At 46.0% G+C, this 13,372-nt stretch overlaps 1 protein-coding gene across 5 annotated transcripts in view; it reads right to left on the bottom strand.

The window, feature by feature from the left end:
- The window catches only part of PRDM10 (PR/SET domain 10), an 87,076-nt gene that overhangs the window by 15,773 nt on the left and 57,931 nt on the right, over positions 1-13,372 (bottom strand). For all 5 annotated transcript variants that reach the window (XM_053659437.1, XM_053659438.1, XM_053659441.1 and 2 more), the window contains 7 exons: positions 12,830-12,959; positions 12,075-12,317; positions 6,743-7,090; positions 5,462-5,617; positions 2,980-3,159; positions 1,822-1,932; positions 621-821 (listed from right to left, as the gene is read on the bottom strand). In XM_053659437.1, the coding sequence (XP_053515412.1) occupies positions 621-821; positions 1,822-1,932; positions 2,980-3,159; positions 5,462-5,617; positions 6,743-7,090; positions 12,075-12,317; positions 12,830-12,959 (1,369 nt within the window). The remainder of the gene's footprint in view (positions 1-620; positions 822-1,821; positions 1,933-2,979; positions 3,160-5,461; positions 5,618-6,742; positions 7,091-12,074; positions 12,318-12,829; positions 12,960-13,372) is intronic.

Raw genomic sequence — 13,372 nt, 5'->3', positions numbered from 1 at the left:
GGATAATTACTAGAATTAGTCATTTTCAATGCAAACCCTCCAGGGGTTCCTGAAGTCTCTTAGGTTATCCATTTTTAAAAAACCAGAGCAATGCTCACTCTGCCCTTCCTAAAGAGGTGCAACGCTATGAAAAGGGGGGAAAACACGAGGCTGAAGAGAAATTAAAGAATCATGTGACCCCACAGCATCAGTCAAAGGAGGAATATCGCCACCCCACCCCACCCCAGCACCCTCTAGTCCCGCCAACACCTGCAGCAGTCAATCATAAGACCCCCAGCCACAATGAACCCCTTTTCAAGAACTATCACTCAAGTTCCCATCCAATAATTCTGGAAGCCTGTGCTCAGGAGCCCTGAGCGTGGACTGTGCCCATAGGAGACCCTCAGGGGGCGGGCTGAGGAACGGGGAACCCAGTCACATGCTCAGGCCACCACATGGTGCTACTTCTGGGGAGAGGCCACCACAGGCTCTTCCTAGCCTGACCTCAGGACACAGCTCCTTAGCACCTCCGTCAGCCCCTCATCAAGTCAGCAGCCATCAGAGCATCTGGCAGAAGGCACCTCTCTCAAGAGTCCTGAAACCGTGGCCACGGTTCCAGTCGGTCAGACGCCATCCCTTACCTTGCTGCTGTACTGTTTGGAGCAGTGGGGGCAGCAGACGGGAGGGGTGGCTATGGTGCCCGTGAGCTGGGTGTGGGTGCTCAGCATGGGGTCAGGTTCTCCGGGGCCCGCAGGGCGCAGTTTCCGGATGCTTGGTGGGAGCTCGGCTCCGGGGTGGTTCTTCAGAATGTGGGCTTTCCTCTTGCTGGCACTTTTATAAACCTACAAATTCAAATGCTTTGACATGACAGCAGTATATGGTTCCACTTTCCTGCTTAAAGCAAACCATCTAACAATTTCCTTACAAGGAAATCAGAACAAGATGAGTGTAGCCCAAGATAAAATAGATACCATGTAGCCCCAAATAAACAGATCTAATGAGAGATAGATATAAGGATGAAACACAAATTAGAATAAAATAAGAACATCATCCAGATATGCCAGGCATCTTCCCTGAACTTGTATCTCTAAGACAGCAGTAGTAAGAACAGCTTTTACCCTAGAGTTTAAGAGGTGGATACACGGTCACAGAGAGAGAACCATTTCTAAGGCCAGGGCCTCCACTCGCCCGTCTGTGGCGGCCCTCACGTGATGTATATGTTAACTGATGTATACAGTAACTGATGTATATAGTAACAGTTGACTACCAGGTGCCAGGGAACCTTCCAAAATGAAAAGTCTAACATCAACGAGTACCTGCACTGGGGAACCTACACTGAAAAAAATTCTTACATTTAAGCTGACACAGCTACATTGTGTAAAGAAACAGTATTAGAATGAAACAATGACAGGTTGTACTCTGTCATTTTTGTAACTGTACAAAAATAAAGTATGAACAGTACAAATAGAGTACTCCACCACAAAACTTTTCACTCCCTTCTCAGTACTCTACAAATCCAAACTCCATCGTGTATTTTACAAACTGGGTGCTTAGAAATTTTAAATGAATCCATGTACTAAGCTTGGTAAGAAGACTCTTGTCATGAAAATCACAGAGAGAAGGAACAACAGGTAGAACCAAGTCAACTAATTCTGAAGAAAAAATGATGGCTTCAAACGAGGCTACACCTCTTGCCCTTTCTTGTCAGGATGGAAGGATACCGAGAGACAAGGGACCACCTGTGGACAGTAACTGCAAGGCCTCAGCAGAGCCCTACACGACCAATAAATGGGCCTGCGGGGCTCCCACCGAGACGCCCTGCTGAGGGCAGCTTCCGTTTACCTTATCACAGTACTGACAAAAGTAATCACGGTTGGGTTTTATGATGGGCAGGGTTAGCTCTGGCACCTCTTCTATCTTCATGTCCGGGTGCCTCTTTGATAAGTGATTTACCTAAAGGGAAAAAAAGAGAAAGAGAAAGAGACCCCATCGGGAACGGAAGCTACAGGAACGCCCCTGACAGGGACTGCAGAAGCCGACATTCCCCGACACAGTGCCCCAAACAAGAAGGCATCTGGCCAGAGCCAGCACTGCCAGGCCCGCCTACACCGAGGCGTGCACGGCCACTGTCAGCAGGAATTCAGCACGTTACTGAAGGGGAGCTGGGTCACTGTGGAGCCCGCTAGCAGCCTTTGATGAAAGGACGGCTGTTGGAAAAAGGAAAGTTATGAAGCAGGAATTTCGTTGGTGAACTCTCAGGATGCAAACCCGCCTTTCACTACTCCGTGCCCTAGCCTTAAAGAGGACCCCGAACAATATAAAAAGTAAGGACCTGCAGTTTAAATAATGCTCCACGACTTCAGCTCCTGGTAGAAATAGAAAGTCCTCACTGAATGCTGTCAGTAGGTTCTGTGACTTTAAGCAAAACAATGTGTAACAAAACCAATTTTACTAGAGGCTAATGGACAGGAATAAGAATTAAGTTCCTCTTGGCATCTCAGCAGCGTTATAACAAAACTACGTTAGCCATTCGAGGACCCCTCGCTCTGGCTGCCCTGACGTTTCAGCTAACCTGGCCCCACCCTGCTTTGGTGAAAACTTGCCTCCTGCCGCTGTCTCCCACCCAGAAAAGAGAGACATCCAGGAAACAGTCGGGAGAGGGCAGAGACCCCACGAGAAAGTTACAGTCAGGAACACAAACGAGAAGAGGGAAATAAAACATGGTAAGACCAGAGACTGAGAAGGGTAAAGCAAAACAAAATTAGTAATGAAAAGTGACAGCTGGAGACCTCTTCCAATGAACTGCAGCAAAGGAGGGCGAACGGAGACTGGGAAGGACGGAGCTCCGAACCAGGAACTGTCTGCCCCTCGTTCTCCCCTGGCCACAGACAAAACCCCTTGACGGATCCACACAGAACGTGGTATAAAGGCCATCACCAGGAAGCAGAAACGGACAGAGCAGAGGACGACAGGCGGAACCCAGAGCCACGGCGCACTGACCAGCATGCCTCGTCTGCGGAAGCCCATCATGCACAGGCGGCACTTGAACGTGAAGCTGTCGTAGTCAGTGGACGTGATACGAGGCTTGAAGGTCTTGGAGCGGCTGATGCGGTCTGCTTTCTTGGCCTCCCGCTCAGGATTATGCATTCTTTGCATATGTTCCCGTAGTTTGTCTTTTCGCTGTTGAGAGAAGATTTTTTAAAAAATATTTTACTCATTTATTTTTAGAGAGAGGAGAAGGGAAGGAGAAAGAGTAGGAGAGAAACATCAGGGTGTGGCTGCCTCTCATGTGTCCCCCACTGGGAACCTGGCCTGCAACCCAGGCATGTGCCCTGACTGGGAATTAAACCAGCGACCCTTTGCTTCACAGGCCCATGCTCAATCCACTGAGCTACACCAGCCAGGGCGAGAGAAGATTTTTGAAAAGGCAGGGCAGTGAGAAGCAAGGATAGAAATTTTTTAATTGCAGGGGTATAAAAAAAAAACTCAATGCAAGTTAGTAGTGACAACCTACCAAGAAGCATCTGAGGGGCTACGGCAGCAGTGGGATGCACAGGCACCAGGCACACAGCCAGAGTGACTAGGAATGACCTTGCGCTTCCCACTGAGCCTTCAATTGGAAAGACACTGATGTTTGAGAAAAGAAAAGGGCTCTGCATTTACGTAGAAAGGATCAAAGGGCACACGGGATAAGTTTGGCAGTAAGAACTATAAGATGATCGGTAGCAAATGGTAGGAAACACTGGATTTACGAAGCCGTGTTCACTCAGTCCCCACACGTTTAACATACATGGGGATACTCCTCTAAATCCAAAATGAGTTTAAGTAAGACTGTCTTATCGTTTGGATTTAGAGGTTCACGTGAACGATTCCACGGTTTGCTACGGACAGCGCATTCGGTCCAGGTCCAGTCTGATGATCTAATCTAGTGACACATGTTGATGTGAATCCACAGGGAAAAAAACCAGGCAGAGCCCATCCTGAAAACATAATTTAAAAGGTGCCATCTCCCATATCCAGTGAGGCTCTGTTCTTGGGCACATGATTAAACTGTTCCTTAGGAAGATTCTGACCCTTTCTGCCAGACCAGCCCCTCCCACCTTCAAGTGCAGCCCAGAAGGTGGAAACGCAGTGCAGCTACGATGTCCGGGTCAGATGCGGAGGTTCCAGAGCACCCCTGCTCTCTCTCACTCAGCCACCAGCTCTCTCCCTGACCACCAGCCTGCTGGCCGAGTCCAGGGCCACCACCACATGCAGCGACACACCGGCTCTCCTTCTCAGGCCCAGCCTGTGGTCAGAGGTGCCCGAGCTCCCACCTGTGCACCCAGACCAGGCTTCAGCAAACGTGCGCTGACGGCCTTTCTCTGACCCTCAGCTTCACCTTTCAGACTCCTATTCTCCATCTTCTTCTACAATTAAGGTCTTCTTCCTACAGGAAAATCCCTTAGTACATAACACTCCAAGTGGTTCAGCTCCCCTAACTGAACGCTGTCTAATATAGTGGATGGAAGTAAAATAGAAGCAGAAGAGTTTTATATATATGTGTGTGTGTGTGTGTGTGTGTGTGTGTGTGTGTATGCGCCTAGGGCCAAAGTGGTATCTGGCACAAAATAATTAAAAACTGTTAAATTGGTAAGACAGACATTGTACCAGTTGGCATCGCAAACAGGGATCCCTTTAGACAAGTTGGAGAAACCTAGGCCCATTTACAGCTTTCACACTAGTCCTTCACAGAGTTCCAAAGCATGTACTACATATGAAAAGCCATGCGGTGATACTCCCTAACACACGTGCCACAAAGCTTAAGCTTTGAAAATTATTTTTTTATAATGTTGCCACATTGCACACAACTGCATCCTTCTAAAATTATTTCCCCTCCAAACCCACTTCTGACTTTTTCTCCAGTTTCCATGACAACACGACCTACAAACATATTCAGTGGGCGTCCCTCAATGACTTTGTGGAATCATCTGATTTTCTGATGAAGCATTTTTTACTGTTTTTACTGCTGTTTGTTGAACTCATATCTCTGAGTCTCCCGTGGTTTTTCCTTTGCTTCTTCTAAATTCCAGGCAGGTGACTGAATGTATTTTTCACCCTGATCCCAGGACCGCACCCTGCAGAGTCGCCCTTCTGTCAGGACAGCCCTGCTGCCCTCCAGGCTCAGTTACCAGGCTCTCAGACTTGACCAAATTCTCGATTTGATAAGCAAATAGATTGTTCCCTTAGGAATTCCTCAACAGCAATTTAGTTCTACTCATCATACATTTAGATTCTCTCAGGAGATGCATCATCACTCTTTTTGTGTGGGGATTTGAATTAAAAATTTGGGGAAATTAAAGTGAGTTTCTTTCCTTAATTTGATCATAGTAACTAACACAAACATGAGTTCTTTGAAAGTAGGTGATAAGCCGGTAAAACAAAATTGGCAATGACTGCAGAGGCTAAGGGAACCAGCGCGGGCTGCTCACTGCTCACACACCTTAAATTGCTTCCCACACGTAGAACACAGGAAATCTTTGCGGTCTGAATGTCGCAGCATGTGGAGTCGCAGTTTGTCAGGACGGCAAAAGGCCTTGTCACACTCGGTACACTGGTAGATCTTTTCTGAGTGGAAGCTGCGCACGTGTTTTTTCACCTGGCAGTGAAGACACAAAAAGGGTACTCGGGCACCGAAGGAAATGACAAAAGGCAGCTCATCAACGCTAGAGGGCGCCCAAAGCATTGCCATGGTCGTCAACGAGGCACCGGCATCCAATCTGCTGTGATTGACAACTAGCCTCGGCCGGCCTCACATACACACCACACAGACCACACAGACCACACAGACCACACACACTCTCTCTCTCTCTCTACCCCACCCCACCACAAAGTCCACAAAGGGACAAAACAAGTAGCCAGAAGCCTTACAAATCTCAACCTCCCACACGACTTAAAAAGGAGTAAGAAAGCATGCAAAGCCCTGATTATGTGGATCCCACTTTCTTTCTTTCTTTCTTTTTTTTTTTTTTTTAAGATTAAAAGCAGAGCTCCCAGGGACTTAAATGAATCTTGCTTTAAAAAAAAAAACCTACAGGAAGACGAAAAAAATCATTCTTCCTCACTTTTTCCTACCTCCAACTTGTACAGAAATACAAGTAGCCCTGTACTTTAGCCCTTTTAGTAATAGGTTCTTCCATGTCTTTTTATACAATCAGGTTCTGAAGAAGTGAAGACATGAACTGGACGATATAAACACGTGACCCATTTGTGAGGCCAGCCAACGCCAGCGTTACGTCCCCTTCACAGGGACTTACTCCCTTTGCTCCAGAACACAGTACAGGGAAGGAGACCAGTGCCCGACATGGAAGTATATTACGTAACAACTTTCTCTTTGTTTTCCTCTGAAATGCAGGACCTTAGTGAGACAGAACAGGAGAACAGTGGCAGGAAGACACTGTCCCCAGGCCAGGAAATGGGAGCAAATGTCTTTACCAGTACCCACTTTTAAGACATTATAATCGGTTAAGAGTGTTTATTACTTGTCATACCACTTAAACGTTTAAGTGCCAATGTCTGATCTGGGCAATTAAGAAGGTTATTTAAAAGGGTCATAATAACCTTGTGTTTAACAAAAGCAGTTTGAAAAAAATTCCTCTGAACCTTGAAGCTGTGACAAAGAAGAGATGAAAATGCAGGTGGCAGGCAGTCTCAATTTCACAAAAACTCAGTTTCTTTCACCAAAAGAAGGAAGCCTGCAGCAACGTCAGTAGCAGACACTCACCTGGATAAAATCTGGGAACCGCTTCTTACAAGTGGGGCAGGTGAAGTAGCCATCATTGATGTGAATGGCCACGTGGTCTTTCAGCAGATCTAGGCGGTCGAAGGACTCGGGACAGAAAATGCAAGAGTAAGTCTTCTGGTCCGAGTGGAGCTTCATGTGGCTCTCCAGGGAGGCACTGCTGATGAAGCCCTTGTTGCAGAGGTCACAGGTCAACGGGCAGTTCCCCTCCCGCCCATGGAAGCGTAAGTGCTGGTCCAGCTTGTCCTTTTCCCGGAAGGCCTTCCCGCACTGCAAGCACTTGAACGGCCGGAAGGACTTCCGGATAAACAGATGCTGAAGAGCTGCGTTCTGAAAGACACACACAAGTGCGGTCATTTGTGAGGAAATGGAACGTGCAGCTCACACTCTGGAACTTAGAGAGAAAGGCGGGGATCTCTGCCAGCACAGAGTTCCCACAAAAATTAAACTTAGGACACACAGTTGAAAAAAGACACTGAAAATGAAGCCATCTCAAAGAAGTTCATCTTGAAAAGACAAACATTTTCTGTGTTTCGTTTTGCATCTATGTATATGTGTTTTCTGATGAAAGGATTTAAGTAACATTCAAAAAACGTATTTCCAATACAGGATTTGTTTGAGAAAACAAATCCCAAAGTGACGGAGACTGAAAATTGAAGATTTGGGAGAAATGACTTGGGATAAGTCTCACATGCCTGAATGAGGCTGGAGCAAGCCAGCCAAATGTTGCTCGTGCAAGTCCTTGAGAAGAAGAATTTGAAGCTCAATTAAAATGTTCAGAGAAATAAAATGTGGTAAGGAGGAGAAGTGAGGGGTAGTACTTGCCAGGGGCTGGGGGAGGGAGACGATGGTAAGGGGGCTTCTTTGGAGGGTGACGAAATGGTCCGAAATTAGATGGTGCTGACGATCACACAACTGTGGAAATATTCTAAAAACCACCATAAAGGGTGATTTTTATGGTATGTGAATTATATCTCAATTTAAGAAAGCACAATGGAAAGAGAAGGGTACAGATTTACGTGAACATGAGTGTCCATGAGATAAGTAAGGTACATGCGCAGCATCATCACTGGCGCATGTGCACTTAATCAACCTGGCACAGAAAACGCAGAGGACAAGTTCTCGGTGTAGCCGGTTAGTTCCATGGTTAGAAGGCCATGCTAACCAAGTCAGGCTCATGGCCTCACTCCCTGTCCAGACCCGTCGGCTCTGCCCCCTCGCCCTTCTCAGTCACAGGCTGCACTTCTCACTCTGTCAGCCAGTAAATTCATGCAGGTGTTACAGAGAATCCAAGTGAGAGAGTTTGGATTCTCAGTGCAAACTCATCATTACTACTGGGAAAACAACTCACGCTCTATGAGAGCAGAGCAACAGAATCATCTTTCATGCAGATAATACAGATCAATACTTTAGTTATATTATAATGAAGCCTCATTCACAAAAATACGCAAAAAATCCCTAAAAAAAAAAACCCATATATACATAGGTGAATGGGTGTGCTTATATAAGGGAATAGTAACTGAAGGCTTAGTGGAGCTCTTAATGCATTATTTGTGCAATTTTTAAAAAATGAACAAGGTTTACACCCTTAATTTCAAATTATTTACAAGCAGCAACTTCTAAACTAAATTTGATGTAAAGTAACCATTTAGGAAAAAGCAAAATAATTGTTTTTGATTTCGTGAAAATTCTGACCTCATTACTTTACCACAGAAACCTCCCCCTCGGGGCTCCTCACGCAGGGCGAGGACAGACACACGAAGCTACGCACTCAGTAGAGAGCCAGTAATTCTGGTCCCTGCAGGCTGACTGGGGACGCTGCCGGACTACATCAGTGTTTATTCTCCTTTGCCTCTAGAGCCCTTAGAAAATACCTTATTTCATACAGAGTGTTCGGTAAAAGTTTGGCAATTAATTAAATGTATTTTGTACAAAAATCAAAAAGAATTATTTCAAGATTCTTTTCTGTGGCATCTGCAGAGATCTCTCAGAACAGACCTTTCTCGAATCAGTCACAGAGCTTTCTCTCACTTTACTGCACTGCTTAGCAGGTGCCTAATCTTTTCACTCTAAGGAACCTCATTTTACATAGAAGCTCTCGGTATTTTGGTGACCTTCAAAAACGTTATGGAAATATTGCAAATAAACAAATGCTCTGCCAAGGTTCGGGGAGCCAAGGTTCAGAGTGCTGGTGGCATGGGAGAATCACTTGCGTGTCCACCCAAGTTCGCCTGAGTTTCCCAGGAAGAAGCAGCCCTTGACTCCTGATCTCGGCCTCAGTGGGGATTCCGTCTGCCCTTGGGTTGCCAGATCTAGAAGGCAGTTTTGTCTCAACCCATTATGCTAATAAGTCTGCTGTCACTGCTGATTAGTGTGAGTGTCCTCAGACACTTGATTTAAACTGGGCAGCCACCTGGCTCCACTTTCCAAGTTTATGGACAAACCTCATTCTTATCAAATTTTTAATTTCCATGGAGCCCTGAATATTGTCTAAGTACTCAGAAACCAGATTGCATTTCTCCGATCTAATGATGCTAATGTAACGCTCACATCACGAGGCAGTGAGTGCTGAAACCCCTCCGACCTCACGACCTGCCTATAGGCCGATTCTACCCTCGGGTGTCTTCTGTAGTTCAGAGCTACAGTCGGCACACCTTTCAGGGAGGAATCATGAAACATGGTGAAGGCAGCCCAGGTGGATCCATCACGGTCTTCAGGTCCCCAAGTGACAGCCAGGCAACCACACCACACTGGATGGCACAACAGCTGCTCTAAGGGTACCCAAATGGTGTGGCAAAAATCTGTGAGGAGGGACTTGACTTACAATGAAATAAAGTCTGAGAGAACAGATTCTTTGCGAAGACCATACATAATATGTTTCCACAGTTCAATGTTAATAGCTAAAGAAGCCTAAGTTACTGATTGATTTTCATGTAATTTTGACCCTGCATTCAAAGCCCTGCCTAGTAGATCTCACTCACTGCTGTCCCTCACAGGCGTCCCAGCCCAGGGTCAAGCCAGCATGCACACTGCCCCGTAACCGCACCGAGCACGTCCCTGTGTCTGCGCCTCCATCCAATGGCCTCCCTCCTTCAGAACAGCCGACCACTTACTGTCTCTCTTTCAAGGACCAGTTTAAGTCTCATTTCATCTATGAATTATTCCCTGACTCCTTCATCTTTTTCTTTCTTCTTCTTTTTTTTTGCTTTTCGCTCTTTCTAGTTCCTAAAACAATTATAGGCTATATTTTTAAACATAGCACTGAACTGGAAGCCCTGTCACGGTAGCAACGTCTCCCCAATTAGACGGCAATTAGACCTCTACAGGACGGCCCCCCGTGACACTCTGCTGTGTACACAGCACAGTGCTCAATGCACATTCAGAATGCAACACCACCTGTAGGTCACGCGCACACTGTTCTGCAGCTGGAAGAGGCCTTGGAGATCACTTAGTCCAACCCTTCGTTTGGTGCATGAGGAATCTGCAGCCCACAATTTACTCGCTGATCTATTGGAAAATAAATCATTCTCCACTGACTAATTTGCATTTACTGTAGCAACCAAACTGTAGTTTCTACCAGGATTTAGTAAGTACAGGTTGCAAAGAACAGCAGGTAAGGCAAACACTTAAATAACATTCTGTTATGTAAAACACAGGAAACAAACCTACCTGCAGCTCCAACTGAGCAGGCAGCATTAGAGGAGAGAAAAATAGTTACATTACCAATTGGATTGGAAGACTTCCTTTCAGTTGGTCATTACCAACCTGGATAGAAAAGATGAAAAAAATACATAGCCCTACTTTTTAGAACGTGTGAGAGGAAAACAATACCTAACTAAGACTGACCTCTGCGAAAGCCACATACAACCTTTGCTTTGACACAAGAAACCCTGTACCAAAACCAGTAGCCTGACTCATTCAAGAATGCAAGTACAATCATGGCCAGATTATGCTTGTGAATCTACTTCACTATACATGTGGGCTTTAGCTGTTTTTTTTCCCCTTAAAAAAATTACATCTAGGAAGCATTTCTATGGACTTAGTAAAAAATCAGAATGGCCAAAGCAGAAAAGACAGTAATTGGGCAACAGAGTGCAATGCAGACTGGGAAACACTACAGACTGAGGGACGGGAAGGCATTGGTTCATAGCTTTTGGCCTTTCTGGTCTGTATTTATACAGGTTTCTATGTCCTTTTGAAATGATACGCATGGAGCCGAAAGCACTGTACATTTCCACTGCGGGTGCTCGCCCAAGCTGTCTGGCCTCAGAGGGCAGAGAGCCCTTCACCCCTACAGCATCACTATGGGTATTCCAACGCACTTGTACATGAAAGCATGGACTAGACTATTTTTCAAGGTCCCTTCTTAGCACACAGACAAATAAGAAGACCAAAAGAAACATAAGCTGCACATATGCAAGTCAGAAGACCAAGAGAAACATGAGCTAAAGCCGTGATCCATCGAGAAACTGTAAACCCTAGAAAGTTATACAAAAAAGCCCTATCATCCACACATCAAGTACTAAGAAAAGTCTTTACACACTCTACTCACAACCACAGGAGCTTAAGTAATTATTTCCTGAATGCAAGCGGTCAGCCCAGGCACTTTCCTTAAACCCGTACGGTTCTCCACATGCGTCCCCGGCAGCTCCTAACTCAGCCTCACTGCCCTCTGTGAAACCAGAACAACACATCCGCCCTGGAAGCCATGTGGCCTGAAGTCACCGTGCAGGTCACATGGGTGAGACGCTGACGTCCTCCCTGACCTACAGCCAAAGGTCCAGCTATCCCAGATGTGGGGGTTGTACCTGCCACGGCAACTTGGACGCAGGTCCGCTTTCCCTGATGAGTAATGACACTGGCCAGTCTCCCCTTGGAAAATGCAGATAACGAAATGAAGTTACCTAATATTAACTTCAGAGCTACGATTAGCCATGGATTAGCCTGGCTTAAATGTAAATAGTTACTACCATTAGATGTACTTATTTCTCCATTTCCAATCTGTAAGTTTAGGGATCCAAAGAGCTACCCTACTGTAGCGAGACCCACCCACGAACTACCAAAAGTCCAGCTTCTGTGCCCTCACTAGACAGCTCAACTCTGGGACCCACCACCCAGCCTGCCACTGGACACAAAGACACTGAGAAATCGTTAACTCTTTCTTCCAAAGTAAGGGGATTGAGCGTGTAATAAGCTAGATGCAAGAGTCCAAAGTGGATGGTGAATAAGTAGGTTAGAAAACATAGCATCTTTCCAGCTGGCTGCCTTGAGAAAGGCAGTGCCTAGTGAGGGAGGGGCTCTGCGTCCCACTTACTCGGATGCGTTTGGCCCGGCGCATGTCATCGGCTGTCAGGGTGCTTGGCGTGGGCAGCACGCTCTCCTCCTGCTGGGGCTGCAGGTGCAGGCTGTGAGCTTCCGACTCCTGCTCCAGAGGAGACGGGGTTTCCTGAGGCAGCTGAGGGATCGGGAGAGTGGTCTGCTCTGGCTGATCCAGCCCATTCAGAGTGGCTGGTTCAGCCTCATCGAACTGTTCCTTGGGGGGAAAATGTAGCAAATCCTGCAATTGCAAATAACCAGGAATTATTTCCTTACCAGAGATTAGTCCTAGGAAGACTGTCAGCTAAGGTTTAGAATTACTGCTTATTTTTTAAATGGCTGGTGTCATAATGCTCAGAAAAAAATAGACTTCTTCTGGGAAAGTTAATTAGATAACTACCCATAGGAAGTAAAAACTATGATATATTCCAGATCACTTCATGAGGAAAGGACTGAGACAGGGCTCTTCTGGAGCATTACAATTTTAATTTTTAAACCAATTAAACAGAGTCCTTCAATAATATCTCAAAAAAAATCAAATACTTAGGACAAGGAAGTGGTTTTGTTAGAAGTCACATCTGCAGATCCATTTTCCTCTGCCTTTCCCTCATCACACTGTAACTGACAGGCAGCCGGGGGCCGGCCCGACAGCACTGTCGGCCTCCGAGGAGTGTCTGCACCGAATCCAGTGACAGTCGGTCAGTCCTCTAAGCGAGCACCTGAGCAGGGGCTCTCTCCCGTCCGTCCCAGTACCTGTGTGCCGTCGTCACACTTCTCCCCGTTTTCACTGGTTATTTCCAAGCGGATAAATTTCGGAGGGCGTCCTGGCCGTCGACCTGGGCCAAATCGCCTCTTGCCTCGTCCCCTTCCTCTGCATCTTGTTCTGGGGACAAGAGATTGGGGTTATAAATAGTCATGGTCACATAAATACTCCATAAAAAATATTTTTTCCCAAATCTTGATTTTCCTCTCATTTTATTACAATATTTTTCCTGATTTTTTTCTAATTGAAACCATTGTCTTTGCTAGTATGCACTTTTTAAATTTCTCATCTTCGCTGTCTATTCTGCTCAAAGAGATGTCTTAAATTATTCAGAACAAAAAGGGAATTTAAAGCACTGACACTGTTTTGTTCCTGAAAAATCTGAAAGCTGGAACACATCTCTGAAGTGATGTGGGAAGTGCAGACAGGACAGAACACACTACACCTTAGTAGAGCATGACCCTAGAGACAAGATTCCGTTCTTTCTTCTCCCCTTGCCTCACCTCAGATTCCTTTCAAGAAATGTGGCTTTC

Source organism: Artibeus jamaicensis, unplaced genomic scaffold (genome assembly GCF_021234435.1).
Source record: "Artibeus jamaicensis isolate MK-2021 breed Jamaican fruit bat unplaced genomic scaffold, CSHL_Jam_final scaffold_660, whole genome shotgun sequence".
Taxonomy (NCBI): Eukaryota; Metazoa; Chordata; class Mammalia; order Chiroptera; family Phyllostomidae; genus Artibeus; species Artibeus jamaicensis.
Note: the sequence above shows the minus strand (reverse complement) of the source record. Positions and strands in the feature narration are given on the sequence as shown.